At 42.3% G+C, this 15,301-nt stretch overlaps 1 protein-coding gene across 2 annotated transcripts in view; it reads left to right on the top strand.

Moving 5' to 3' along the window:
• DGKB (diacylglycerol kinase beta) overlaps positions 1–15,301 on the top strand; it is a 2,237,541-nt gene that overhangs the window by 563,386 nt on the left and 1,658,854 nt on the right. For both annotated transcript variants that reach the window (XM_069211796.1, XM_069211795.1), the window contains one exon: positions 1,805–1,903. In XM_069211796.1, the coding sequence (XP_069067897.1) occupies positions 1,805–1,903 (99 nt within the window). The remainder of the gene's footprint in view (positions 1–1,804; positions 1,904–15,301) is intronic.

Raw genomic sequence — 15,301 nt, 5'->3', positions numbered from 1 at the left:
CAGTGTTCAGGGTCACATGACTGTGAATGACTCTGCTGTTGTGGGTTGTTTATTGCTTCCTCACAGTGAGACAAAGGAAGCCTAGGTGTGAGGGGGGACGGTCTTCATTATAGGACTGCTGGGGGGCTTTACCCTGCCTTGATTACACTTCAAAGGGCTCTGCCTGAAGCACACACAAAGGAACCTGACACAAGGCCTGCCCTTGCCTTTGTCACACTATACAGTTTGGAGGCAGGACCAAGGGAAGGGGAGTAACTGACCCAAAACAGTTTTGGGAATAGGTCAGGGAATTCCCACACACAACGACTGGCACCAGGTATAAAAACATGGGACCTTCACCACCACTCATCAAAATATACATTGACCTGTGGAAGAATTGAAATAAGGACTGGCCTGCTGCAAGAACTTCTGCCCTGCTGCTGGAAGGTCTGCTTTGATGTCTGAAGAAAGAAGCGGGACCAGCTTGCCTTGAACACAGCCTACAAAGAGTGACTTTGTCAGCTGGATGACCTCCTTTGTGATCTACAGTGAGAAAACCAACTTTCAGAGACTGTAACTTCCCAGCTGACCATCCTAAACTGGACCTGCCTGGACCTGCATGAGCCCTGCTGCTGGCCTCTGTTAGAGTGAGTCTTGATCCTTAAGTGGTGCCACACAGTTCCTTGACCCTTGCCTGGCATAAGGGAAAACTCCTCCTCAAGAAAAGGTGAAAATGAAGTCTGGGCTCCTTGTGACCACAAAGCAACACCTTTGTGCCAAGAATCAATCTCCTGAAAAAAATGACATTACAAAGCTCCAGCAGGGCCTGATACAAAGTAGAGCTTCACATATGACCGGCTCTCTGTGCTGCAGCAATGACCATCAGCAAAGCTCAATCTGCTCCTTGTGCCAAAAACCTCCTCCACACAGCCCTGTTCAACTAGAATGGAACAGGACTTGAAAAGGTAACTCTTCAGCTGGAATAATCTGGTCCCTGTATCTAACCGGTGCTCCACCATGATCAGCATGAGCTTGAAACGGTCCACTGGTCCAGTGCAAACATATAATCGCAAGTGGTGCTTTGTGCTTTTTGGTGATATTTTTATGAAAAACTTTGCTAAATAATATTTTCAATCCTACTGATTGGATTTTTGTCATTCTGGTGTAATTTAAATTTTTGTACTTGCTGATCAATTTTGGGAACACTAATAATGTGCCCCAAAGACACCAAAGGTAAAAGACTCCTCTTTAAACCAATTGAAAGCCCATTAACCTGTAACGGCCCTTTGACCTCAGAAACAGTCGTGTAGCTAACTTTAGTTGTGAATCACGCCTTCTGAGGTGCCGATACATTCTCTTAACTCTTTGAGCTGCTCCAATACTAAAAACAGTTTTAGCTGTTGTTCAAATGGATTGATTTATTCAAACTTAGTAGAACGGTCAGTAAATAGACTTGGATCAGGCTCCACATGGCTGGCTGACCTTCTGTAAAAAATATGGCATTCCTATGTTTGTTACTTTCAAGGTCAAGCGATAATTCTACGACAGAAAAACACCAGTTATCCATTTATACTATTAAAATATATTTCATGGCTGAAACTGTACAAGGGCTGCCCATGTAACTTTGGCTGAATAATGTTTTCTGCTGTGGAGGACTGAATGCTTGCTGTTGAAAAATTATTTAGTAATGGACTACACAGTAACTTCTCTGTAATAATTTTGTATCTTTGTGCATTCATATTAGCATGCTATATGTACACGTACTGCTGACGACTGTGATGCTGTATAGTTTGCAAATCTAAAGATGGCCTTATTTTATCACTAGCTCCACAATAAATGTGCTTCACATCTAAAGCCTGAATGTGACTGCGGACCATTGAAGGATCATATTTTGCCGCCAACAACAATCTGTCCAGTTGTTCTGGTAAGTTATGATAGTGTTTTTAATGGAGGCATGCGGTTTTAGGTCAAACTTTTCACTTAACGGAAGAGTCAGAGTAGCATTTCGGAAATGCATTCACGCTGTTCAACCAGGTGTTTCTTTGCAAGTCACAAACTCTCCTCTTATCGATTTTCAAATGTCTACTTTACCGAACAGGTAGGATTAAATTATGTGTTTAACTTTAGTTAACTAAAGCCAAGCATAGGGATAACTTTATTGCTACCACTACCAGTAATAGTGACTTTTAAATTACTACAATAAATATTTGAAATAACATCGGACTAGAGGTTCTAAAGAATCAAAACACCGTCACGGGAATGGACTTGAGCATCCTGCCAGGTCATTGGAAGCTACCTGTAAACATTCAGAGCTAGTGTTGCTGACATTGCAGTTGTGAAAGCTGAAGGGTTTGTGGAGCAGGCGCCATGTCCATTGTGCCTTTTCATCAATTGTGTTTTTAATAAGAATATACTCCCAAAGTAGATGTTTGTCCTTGAAAAAAAAAAATCAATGGTCCTGCCGCACAGGGAGTGTTCACCACGCAAGCTGGGACACTCATGCATATCCCTGCCCAGTACTTGCTTGGTAATTTACCAAGGCAACTGCAGTGATTGTTGCCACACCTTAAAAAGTGTAGGGACACTGTCGGTATAACCTGATGACCATGTGGTTTATTGGACATTAGACAAGAAGTTTCAGACGGCAAAGCCAGCTGAGGCTCAACAACTGGATGCTCGCTACTTTGTTATCCTCCAAATGTGACTGACAAAACATGCGTTTGCTGAGGGGGTGGGAGCACCTCTAATTTATGGTGCTTCTCTTTCTCTGGCAACTATATGACATAGGTGCTTCATCTTCTATCTCTAGCACTATGAAAACCTAGAGAAGACCTGTGACCGCTAAGTGTTACCAACATCTAAATTCTGTCTTATTAACCAACCGTCTAGCACAGCCATTGACACAGAGTCTTCATCTTTGGACTTCTAATCTAGACATTCATATAATCTGTAACAATCTTCTTTAACATTGTATAACCATAGAGCCACAGGTACCCCTGAACATCCAAAATCCTATAGATGAAAGGCTGTTTTCTAGGGACAAGTGTTTGAGATATAATATTATAAAATAACCATCTCAAATAATTCCACTCACACCTTTTTTGCATGTGAAGAGTTGCATTAGTCATTACATTTGATCAGTCTGAAATTTGACCTTTACCCTGTTTGCATGCAATTCCGATTACTGCTGATAAAAGAATGCCTGTCCTTTCATCATCCTAAGAGATGTTTCTGTTGTATTGTCAATAAGCATTGTCTCATGTAAACTGCTATCTGTTCTTCCAGTGCACCAAATCCTATTGCTTATCTCTTTTAAGTTCCTTTAAAAGTAGTTTATCATTGATATTAAGATATTTACAATCTACAACGTGATTATTTCAAATTACCTCAGCACAATAGGCATGTATTACTAATACTCATTTAGCACGTTTGGGGCTGCATGGCTGATTTGTTAACAGCTTTAATAACGCAACGTGGTGCGCTCAATCCTTTGAGCAGACACTGCTTGTTTGGATGGGTGAAATAATTCTTCAGGTTAGCAAACAACTATTGGGCTGGTAAATCAGTACCCTGGACCCTGATGGACAATTTTGATGTAAGTAATTGGGTTATTGGTTGAGAGAGGTGTAAAACCTTCTCAAGCAACCACCACAATTCCTGTCAGGTGAACCACAAAAGTCACTAAATTGACCTGTGTTACCTCTAGTAGCTTGGCACAAAAGCAGTCAGGGCTAATTTAGAGGCAATGTCCTGTATTTATGTAGCACTCAAATAGTAATAAAGTGAAAACAAAAGGCAAAACATACCCCAAAACAATTCAGAAAAATAGAGTACTTTGTAATAAATAAAATGATTCCAGAAAGACAAAAATCCAATCAGTAGAACCAGAGGTATGCAATGTCAAACATTTATGTAGTTATAGCCCTTAAACGCACAAGCGTCACTCGTAATTATCTGGTAGTACTAGACCAGGGAAAAGTCACACAATTAGACCAACCTTGATGGACGTCGGGCCAGATACAGGGACCAAGATAGTCACACTAAAAAAAATATTTCTGGGCCCGAGAGTCCAGATCACGGTGGAGGAGGCCACAAGGAGCAGGGATAGCATCGCGGATGGTCATCGCTAAGGGTGGACGGAGCTCACAGAGTTCTACTCTGCGGAATCCTGCAGTTATCTAAATACTCTGTGAAATTCCACCAAGTTCTGCGTGCTGCGCAATGCCGTTTGGTTCTACTCTGCAGGGACGTACATGGCGCAGGCTTTTACCAATTCCCTTGAGTTATCGGCCAGTCCCTCACTGTGCCCACTTTCTCTCTGTTGGTTTTCCAGTGCCTTGTGCACTGCCACTACTCTAATCCTCTTACCTCTCACTGCTCTCCCTTTCTCAGATGTGTTGTGCCACTCTACAAGGAACCCTATTGGACACTGACCTCTCTGTAATGCCACACTCTATTGGTTGGGTGGGGTTGTGGTGCACCTGGGTGTTTGTTTAATATTATACAGGATACTATCTGTCTGTGATTTCACTACTTCCCGGTCACAAAGCATCCAAATTCCCTTCAGAACATATTCTGTGAGTCGGCGGCGAGTTGGATACACTTGTGATGTATAACGATACCTACGAATGGAGGATTGCAGCAACTCAGCAAATTGCACTGCTATGCACACAATTCCATGCTCATTGGCTGTGGCATTCCCATGTGCCTCTGCAATATATACACATTGTCAAAAGTTTCTTCGCTACTGTACACAAAGTTTAGGGTGGATGACACTTATCGGAGTGGGTAGATTTATTGTTTAATTGAGTTAGTCATGGCTTGTCTGTGGGGAATCAGCTAGAGCCACGAGCGATATTGCCCAGCATTCCTTGCTGCTGCCTCCCACAATACTGGAATGCGCTGGTATAATAGACTGCAGTGAGCGATAGTTGGACCGTAGTGATGGTGTCCCCGGTCAAGCGAGGGTACACCACAGAAGGAGCAACAACTCACACTGCCTGGACTGTTGGCTCATGTGCTGCTGGACTTTACATTCCGGAGCAGCGTATGATTTTTACCTCACCAATACACAGTCATCTTTTCCAGTGCAGGCGTAAGGGAGGTTCCCCTGAGGCTTGGTTGAACTGCCTATTTATTTAACCAGTCAGAGAGTTCACGTGAGGTACAGCCACAGAAACACTGCTAGCACTGCCCCCTAGCCTGTCACTTAGTTTGGAACAAGCTTTCTCATTACCTCCCCAAGCCTTCGCATATTGAAGTTGGATGTAGGAGGAAGCGTAACTGAGGCAATTGAGGCACTTAAGTGGGGGTGGGTGAGGGAGGGACAGTGAATTCTGCTCCGTCTCCAGGTTGGCAGAGTTTCTTTTGTCAAACTCCGCGCTCTGGTTGCCACAAGTGAAGCAGAGTTCACCACCTACCCCTAGTCATCTCAGTTGTGTGAAGAGCAGGTGTAGCATTGCAGCAGTCATCGATGTAGCACAAAGATCCGGTCAGGTGTCATGAGTGGTAATTTCTGGAGCTTCGCGTTGGTGGTCAGTGGTTGTTGGCTGTCGTTACTGTAGAACAAAGTGAAGATATTGTGTTGCTGGTCGTTGATAGATCTCTGTAGTGTGAAGAGTCGGGCTTATCGAAACTTTGTGATGGTGGTTGTCGCAGGTGGCAGAAAGTCAGCATGAACAAACATTGCTACTAAGGGCTCAAAAATCAGGATTTTTCATTTTCTTCCAGAGGAGTGCACTCTGATATGAGCCAAGAGTCCAGGGCCAGGATCTACCACTTAGTGATCAGGGACTGGCCCTAGCAGAGGCCAGCAGAGCTCTGGCAGGTCCTGTTGCTGAAGGTCAGCTGGGTAGTTGCAGGGAGGCCCCTGGAGAGTGTTGTGTCCCTGTAACTCAGAACAGGATGTCATCCAACTTACCTTTAGGAGTCACTCAGATTATCCTGAAATAAGGGAGATGGTGCAGTCATCATTCACGGAGTGTAGGGCAGCCCTTGAACAGCAGGGCACCTATCTGGAGGACAAGGCAGTCCTTCTTCTGTAGTCCACATGCCCAGGAGTGAAATGAAGAGGTCATTCAGAAGTTCCAATATTGATACCTGGTGCCACCCTTTGAAGTGGAGGTGTCATTCTGGCCACCTTCACATCTGGTTCTGGAAATTTCTCCCCTTTCCCTGCCAAGACGCCAAGTAGTATGGGGCAGCAAAAGACTGGTGTGAGGTGCCTTTGTGTGTGTGCCGGAGGCACCCCTTTGAAGTTGAAGTGTGGCAGGGAACAGCTCCATCCTACCTATCCTGGCAAGACGGCCCATCCTGCCAACAACTAGTCCCTATTTGTCTCACTGTCTGGAAGGAATACACAAAGGACAATTGCCAAGCTATTTAAAGACTTGTGACTTGTGACCCAGGACACAGGCAGCAGGCAAGAAAATGCAAACTTCCAAAAGTGGTATTTTCAAATATTGACCTAAATGTGACTTTACCATTAAAGGAGCTTTTAAATTACAACTTATTTGAGTCCAAACGTGACTTTCCTATCTGTTTCCAATCAAACACCATCACTCATTAAAAGTTATAAGGAAATACAATCTTACCAAATAGGAGCGATAGGTCTTACAATAGTGAAAAAATGAATGTAGACGTTTTTCATTACTAGGACATGTAAAGATTAAAAACACATGTCTGACTTTCTAAATACAATGCACCCTTCCCTTTGGACTGTTTAGGACCTACTTAGGATTGACATATATGCTTTAAAAAGGATTGTTTGGGCCTTACAAAATCTGTATTTTGCAAGATGGAATTGACAGTTTTAGAACTGCAATACAGGATGCAGTATCAGGCCTGAGACATGTAAAGGGCTACATAAGTGGGTGGCACTGTGAGTGCTGCAGGCTCACTAGTAACATTTAGTTTACAGGCACTGGGTACACGCAGTACCATATACTATGGACCTATAAGTAAATTAAATATACCAATCAGGTGTAAGCCAATTTTACCATGATTTAGGGAGAGACCACAGGCACTTTAGCACTGGTTAGAAGTGCACAAAGTCCTAATGCCAACAAAAATGAAATAAAAAAAAAACAGGAGGATTGAAGGTAAAATGGTTGTAGGAAGACCACATCAAGGATGACAGGTCTAACAATTAGGCTGCATTTGAGGAAGCGAGCAAACAAGCAGATCAGCCGTAGCCTGCTACAGCCTGTCACAGGACTCCACAGCCTGGCAGGTGGGAGATGATATTTTCACAGCCCAACACAGTCTGCTATGTTCGCTGTGTGGTCACAGCTACATTGTGGCAGGCAGGAGGTGCTATTGAGGTGAATTTTGAGTAACATCATCACATCAGAGTTTCAAGTTTATTGATATTGCTTGGTAATTTAAAACCATTACAAAGATTAAAAAGTGTAAAAACACATAATTAAAAAAAAAATCCAATGCCAGTTACAACCGTGCAACAGTTTACAATTTCAACTGTAGCAAGGTTAAGTAAAATATAATAAGAACATAAGTCAAACAGATAAAGGGACTGATTTAGAGTTATAGGATATCTTGTCTGCTGTATTACGATCTCCATAGGCTATTATCGTGACAGAGTAGCCTCCTCCGCCAAACTCTAAACCAGGCCCAAAGTGTGTATGAGTCATTAAAGGGCATGCTAAGGAGGTTTCCAGAACTTTCCCACCCTCTACAATAGTAGATACATTAAAAATGTAGTAACCTAATGGAGTAACCACATGGATATCACTCAAAAAGATAAAGTGCTTATGAATACTTAAAGTGCATACTAAGCAGATCTACAGTGCTTAACCATTCTCTGCAGTGCTAGATACATTAAAATATGTACAACCCACTGGAGTAACCACAAACAGATAAAGTGAGTGTTGATCCTAAAAGTGCATACTGAGCAGATCTACTGTGAGTAATTGCCCTCAACAGATGTAAATAAATTAAAATATGTAACAACCCCCTGGGGTAGCCACATGCTCACAAGTAAGCTTCAGCTTTCCAGGAGCAGCTAAACTCCATGCAAGACTCCATCCCACTGAATTTTTGTAAAGAAGGAGAACATTCATGTAAGGCTGCCTGACCACTAAAATGTACTCATCAAGATGATAATATGCAGGAGGAGTTCATTTTCCCTGTCATAAAATAAGTTTTGACTAAGTGTGCAAAGCAGTAAGAGGGATCGCGGAAAGGAGTGTGCTAAGGCTTGATAAAGTGCAATTTATCAGGCAAACAGTTGGGTGCCAGATAATATCTAGTTTGTAAGGTCTTCCAATTGGGCAGAAAGTGTGCGGGAGATCAAGGGGGCTTAGCAAACCTCAGTTTCAGATTTCCAGGACATTTGAAGATTGATCAATGTAAGATGACAACCATTCATGAAATGGGCATCAAAAAATATTTTAAACTCAAGATAGGGGATTCCTTAGGGAGATCACCATCTCCCTGTTGCACTGATAGATTATAATTTCAGTAATGACTTAACACAGAAGTTAGGCTTGCCAACTCCTCTACCATTAAAATTAGTTATATGTACTTTCAACAAGATTGAGCCAGGCCCAGTGGCCAATGTGAAAAATATTCATGCAAAACAGAAGATACAGCATTAACTGGTGATGTCTGCACCACTAGTGTCTCGCCACCAACATAACATCTATGGTTCAGCAGAACTTCAATGTGAAATTTTCACCCAAGGTGGCTAAGACAAACGCAGCTCCAAGTTGTGATAGCTCCCTAAATGGGCTTGAGGAATGTAATATAAGAGTACTACTATCTCCCATAGTCCAAATAGTTAATACTGGCATGATAGCCTCTGCTAGGGATCACTGCATTCCCTTTGGAGAAAAAGTGAATGAAGGTATGAATTCAGGTCTCAACGATTACTTAGGAGTTTTTGCTACTTCTTTAACAGTCTTAACGTCCAGCTTTCCACATGCACCAAAACATGACAAGACTTTTGAATCTAAGTGAAACAAAGTCATCTTAGAAGATGACTCTGCTTCTGAAGTTCCTCCCCTGACCAAGCATCACTTGGAAGCCATTACTTGCTGGAGATCTGTGGGAAACACCATTTCTTCAATTGAGCAACTGCCATGCGGTATGCAGACAAACTCAATATGTAAATTACAATGTTTCAAAATCTGGCAGTTTACACTAAAGATATTGATCACTTGAGTCCACTAATCCATGCAGGACATAGAGAAACTGCTTCTTTGGTTTCCAGCTTCTGGAAAAATTAGCAGACCCTCTACCAATTATGTTGAGTTTAATCAGAAATCTGAAGAAGGAGTTTTACAATCTTAAAAACAAATCTAACAATCTAAAAAGAGATCCTCATACACCCGGAACCTTGCAGCAGGAGGACGTAGTAGAAGAGGGTCCACTAGGAAAACATATTATACCACTTCTGGTTCACAATAGGTGTAAGCCCTGCAATCACAAAACAAAAGAATTAGAAAACCATGAGGCACCAACCTGAGAAAATAACAAGTGCAAGCCATGCAGTCATAAATCAGAAGAATCAGTGGTGCCAAATGACAAATCCGCAATAGCTAATCCAAATGGGAAAGGAGAGGATCTACTGGTGCAACAAAAAGTAAAAAGTAATGGAACAAATAATTTTTTGGCTGTAAATGACCCCAATGGCTCAACTCTTTTATCACGACAAAATAAAAAAAAGATTGAAATAAATCAACAAAAAGCCACTGCCAGGACATTCTTTTGGGGCAAATTGCCTTTCTAGTTTTTACCAAAGTAGGATCAATCTGTGGTGAGTTCATCAACTCCAACTTTTCTTCAAGCATCAATAGTATAAATCGTCTAGACAAGAATGTGGCTCCAACACAATGTTTCAGCCTAGGTTACCACAAAGAGCAGAGGATCAGGAGGCCCTGATCACTCAATCTGATAATCCGATTTCAGAGCAGGCTGTTGCTGAGAAGCCAAAAAACCCAAAGACAGGAACAAAAAGAAAAAACTAACACTCACAGATTGCCCCACTTTAAAAAGGGGCCATTCACACACCACTCAAAGACTCAGAGGCCGCCATATTTCAAATGCCAAAAAACAATCAGAAGGGTACCTGTCAGCTGTTCCAAACAGATATTGGCATGCTCACATGCCACTAAATGGAATACAACCTATAGTTTGTGCAGGCGAGAGTGTAACAGAACTATTAAACAGTGAATATCAACCAGGTCACCCTTGCATTATTCATCCCTCTTCTTATGAACCAAAATATAAGAAAAAGTAAAAAGTGTTACACTAGAAGAAAGGATGAAGGTGGCACCCATTCTTCTGCCTGCTCTATTTCTCAGTAGTTAAACCCAAACAATCCAGGGCCAGCCATCCACTTATAGTGTTATGGTAACTCAAAAAATCTATGGAGGGCCTAGCGGATCAGACCAGAACCTACTTAACACTCTATCCTGAATATGCCTCAGAAGGCTAGAAAGACGTACTGAATTCAGGAAACATTGTAAAGCTATTCTTTGTGATATCAAATGTGGAAAATATAACCTCAGATAATAGTGACTTTATAGCTTTTTTTGCCAGGCACCATAGGAGAAGTGAACCAAACGAAATTCATTTCTCAAACAAATATATAATACCTGCTATCACAGCAGAAAAATATAGGCTGAAAGAATGGGCCATAAAATTGTCTATCCAGACAGAGTTAAGTACCTGCCACATTTTGATAGCACCAACCATTAAAGAAAGTCTAGACATGGTGCTACATCAGCCACTTTGAGATCTTCAATCCTGCATTGAAGAATTGGTTACTTTGATGCAAAGCTAATCACACAGAACAATATATCTATGCCCATGCATCAGGTAGAAAGGAATGTTTTTTCCAAAAACTTCAGAAAACAATTGGAACTACCTATCATATGCTATCCATTGTAAACCCTGATGCAGGCCTAAATCAGGAAATTACTCTGTTAACTATGTGTCCTTAGAGCTTAAGGATTATAAACATCTAGCATCCCCTTCTGAGTATTTATAATCTGTATGATCTTTTATTATTGTATGCAAATGCTTTCAAATCCCTGGACCTATTATACAGAGTACAATCTCCAGCGCTAAAATCAGAAAGGGGCAGCTACTGTTTGGGTGGGTTATCAATTTATGTACAAAACCAACTGGAGTCAACAGCAAATATTTTGGCAGAATTTAACAGAGACATTATTACAATAAAGCTTGAACCACCCAATGAGGCAACCAGTGGGGAGTTTTGACTTATATGATATACATATATGTATACATATATATATATATATTTATATATATATATATATATATATATATACATATTTTATCTACTGGCGGTCACCACTAGGTAGTTATAGTTAGGACCTAGTTTCTATATAAAAAGTAGTTTTTTGCTTGCCTTTATCTTTGGCGACTTTTGACGAATCTTCACAACATTTTCCAAAAGTATGTGACAGTTTCATGAGCAGCTGTCTGGAAAGTTTCTGGGTGATCTGTCAAGTGGGGACCGAGATAAAGGGGAGTTAAATTTAGGGCATTTTCAATGTTAGTTCCCATAGGAAAAACTGAACAGCGATAGCGCAAAAACCACAGGATAGAATTATTCCATTTTTGGCAGGATGGTAGCTCTTGGTCCTGAAGGAGCCCTTTTTGTTATTTGGTGTAAATCTGTTCAGTAATTTTTGAGGAATTTAAGGAAATCCAAATTTGTATATCTAGGGACGCGAAGGATTCACAACCCCTCCCGATCTTGTGCTGAGCTCTGATTGGCTGGCAACACTTCAACAAGGAATTGTTGGCACCCATCTTGGGACTCGGCTGAAGCCGAGTTGCAGAAAAAAAGAATATAAAATGCAAAATTGGCTAGACTATGAATACCCTGACCTCTTAGCTCTAGTGCTGGGGTACCAAAGGGACCCCACCAGGGCTAAAAAGTATTTTTTGAAAGTTTTTACAGTGAATTCGTGATGGGGTTGCAAATGTGCGCAAAAAAAAAAAAAAAAGCACAGGCTCACACATTTGCTTTTAATTAAGTCCCCAGGTGGGCCAGGGGCACTCTTTTCTTTTTAATAGGGTGGCCTCTTGGCCCACCCACAGCCTCAGGGACCGCTACCTCCCTAGGGTAAATAACGAAATATTCTTTATTTGATGGGTAGCCAATGAAGTCTTTTCATCAGGGGAAGTAACATGACAATATTTAGGTTGCCTTTAATTCAGGTGAGCCGGCTCATTCTGAACTATTTTCAGGCTTCTAATGAGGCCTTTTGGAAGACCAGCATATGAAGAGTTGGCATAATCTAATCCTGACAAAACTAGGGCAATGACAGCCTGAACATGAGCCTCAAAGGTGAGGAATTTGGCAATTTCCATTATTCTCCGATGCATTAGAAAAGAAGAGGCTATTACTGATCCAATTTGAGGTTTCAATGTCTAATCCAAATCAATGGTAATCCCAGAGAGGGGGAATCTCCTAACTGGGCAGGACAGAATGACTCAGTCCAGTATTCAAGCCTGTTTTTGTTTTTAAGAACCTCATTTTTATCTGTATTTAATTTCAGCTGATACCCATTCAACCACTTCCGGATGAACATCATGGTAGTTTCAATGTGCCCCATCGACTTCGGGGAGTTATCCAGTTTAAAAAGTAATTGTGTATCATCCACATTGCTGTAAATTTTACAGCTAAACTTAGAGACTGCATGCATAGGAGACTAATTTAGATGTGTGTGGATAATGAGGATCCCTGAGGTGCCATGCACTTTAGATAGACCTGGGAAGATGTGAATGGAGTTAGGCAAACTGCCTGAGTTTGATCTCCTAAGAAGAAGACAATCCAGTCCAGAACTGTGCCCCTCAATCCAGCAGCTCTGACATGGTCCACCAGGAGGTTGTGGTCCACTGTGTCAAAGGTCGACATGTATCCCGACATGAAGTTGGTACAATGGCCTGACACCACCTCCTTGGGAAATCCCACATAGGTAAAGATCCCCCTCAGTGCCTTGGCCATTGCATGTGCAGTCACTGTTCTCAGACGGGTAGGACCAGAGTACTGAGTGCCATGGTCCACTAAGATCCAGATGTAACTGTTGCCCATGGCTGTCTTGGGGTCCAAAGTCCCAACAATGACAATGCCAATCCTTTCATTCCTTTCAAAAGTGGTGCCAACAACAGGAAAATGTTGCATGTAGGGGAGCCTTGTGCTTCCCTCCTGACTTGCCACTGGCCTGGCAGGTAGGGCAGAACCTGCAGAAAGTTTCTGAAGCCCTCCTCATTTGAGGCCAATACAAATGAGTGACAAACCTGTCAAAGGTCTTGTTCTGCCCCAGATGACCTGCCAGGGGTACATCATGAGTCAACTCCAGTAGGAAGGACCTATAGCACTGGGGGACCACCAACACACACGTTGAACCATCCTCAGGAACCTTAGGTTCACTGTACAGGAAACCATTCTCCCATTAAATCAAGGGTTCAGCAGAGGTGTTGCCAGCTGCCAGGGCCTCAGCTGGCTGCTGGAAGCCCACAAGAGTAGGCACTCTCTCTGCACCTTGCATAACCCTTCCCTGCTGGGATCCCCTTTCTGCTACCAGTTGGCCAGCTCAAGTAGGTTCCCCAGGGAGGAAACCTTCTCCCCTATTGGCTCTGGGGCACATTCCTCAGGTTCAGCATCGTCCTGGATGGTGGGAGTTTCAGGAGTGGGTTTCCCACTCCTGTTGCTACTCCTCTTTTATGCCATGCACCTGGGTCATTTTTCTAGGTTCCAGGTACTCCTGACTACTCTCTTGAGTGAGCAAGGACCATGTGGTCAGGCACACTCACTCAGTGAACACTAGCATCTCCAAGTGGGACCTGACCTCTACCTCCTTCCATATGGAGTGATCCAAGTCATCGCAAAGCAGACAATCCCCAGGCATGAAGGGACTCACAGCAACAGGCAAAGAACCAGATACCACCCCCCACCTCAATGGGAACCAGAGCCACTAGATAGTGACTTTCATGGTTGTCAGCTGCAAAACTTGGTGGAATGCTTTAGGGACTATCTGCTCTGAAAGTTGTCATGCTGACTCCAGTGTCTATCAGAGCCTCCACCCTCTGCCCATTCATGGTGACCCACTTCCTAGGAATGTGAGTCCTCTGCACCATCTCTTCATCACCCACGGACTCTAGGGTGACCTCTACACTGCCCCCCCCACCACTAACTGGGACAATCTCCTCCCCAAGGGCTACAGTTTCACTGACAAAATAAATAAGTTTTACTACAAATATGTTAGAAATTACATACATTTATACATATTACAAGTATAACATTAAATACAAAAACACATAATAATAATACATATTTCAGCAATACAAAGAAAACTATTAAACTGTAGAAATATTAAATATACTATTTCTACTCTAGTATATGAACGTGTGGGATGCAGACATGCTAAAATGTATGATTCCCAATTCAGTCAGAACAATAGTAGGGAAAGCTTTGGACTGTGAAGGGGTAAAATGTACTATTCCTACTCTACTCTGTGCACAGTAGTGAAAGTGTTGGACACCAGAGAGGTAACATTTACTATTCCCACTCCAGTGTATACAACAGTAGGGACAGCATTGCATGCAGAATGGTTACAATTAACTATTCCCACTCCAGTCTGTGCAACAGTAGGGAAAGTGTTGGACACCAGAGGGGTAACATTTACTATTCCCACTCCAGTTTATGCAACAGTAGGGAAAACATTGGACTCAGTAGGGGTAAAATGTACTATTCCCACTCCAGTCAATTCAACAATAGAGAAAGCGTTCGATACCAGAGGGGTAAAATTTACTATTCCCACTCATTTGTTCAACATTAGGGAGAGCATTGAAATCAGGAGGGGTGACATTTACTTTTCTGACTCAAGTCTGTGCAACAGTAGGGAAAGTGTTGGACTCAGGAGGGGTAAACCTTACTATTCCCACTCCAGTCAGTGCAATAGTAGAGAACGTGTTTGACACTGGAGGGGTAAAACTTACTATTTCCACTCCAGTTTGTGCAACAGAAGGGAAAGCGTTAGACTCAGGAGGGGTAACATTTACTATTGCTACCCCAGTTGATGCAACAATAGGGAAAGTATTGGACTCAGGAATGGTAAAATGTACTACTTCCACTCTAGTGTGTGTGACAGTAGGATAGGAAAAGTGTTGGACACTAGAAGGGTAAAATATACAATATCCACTCCAGTGTGCCCAACAGTAGGGAAAGCATTGGAATCAGGAGGGGTAAAATTTATTATTTTCACTCCAGTCGGTGCAACAGTAGGGAAACTGTTGAACACCGGAGGGGTAAAATCTATTATTC

Source organism: Pleurodeles waltl, chromosome 10 (assembly GCF_031143425.1).
Source record: "Pleurodeles waltl isolate 20211129_DDA chromosome 10, aPleWal1.hap1.20221129, whole genome shotgun sequence".
NCBI lineage: Eukaryota > Metazoa > Chordata > Amphibia > Caudata > Salamandridae > Pleurodeles > Pleurodeles waltl.
This window is presented reverse-complemented; position numbering and strand designations above follow the sequence as displayed.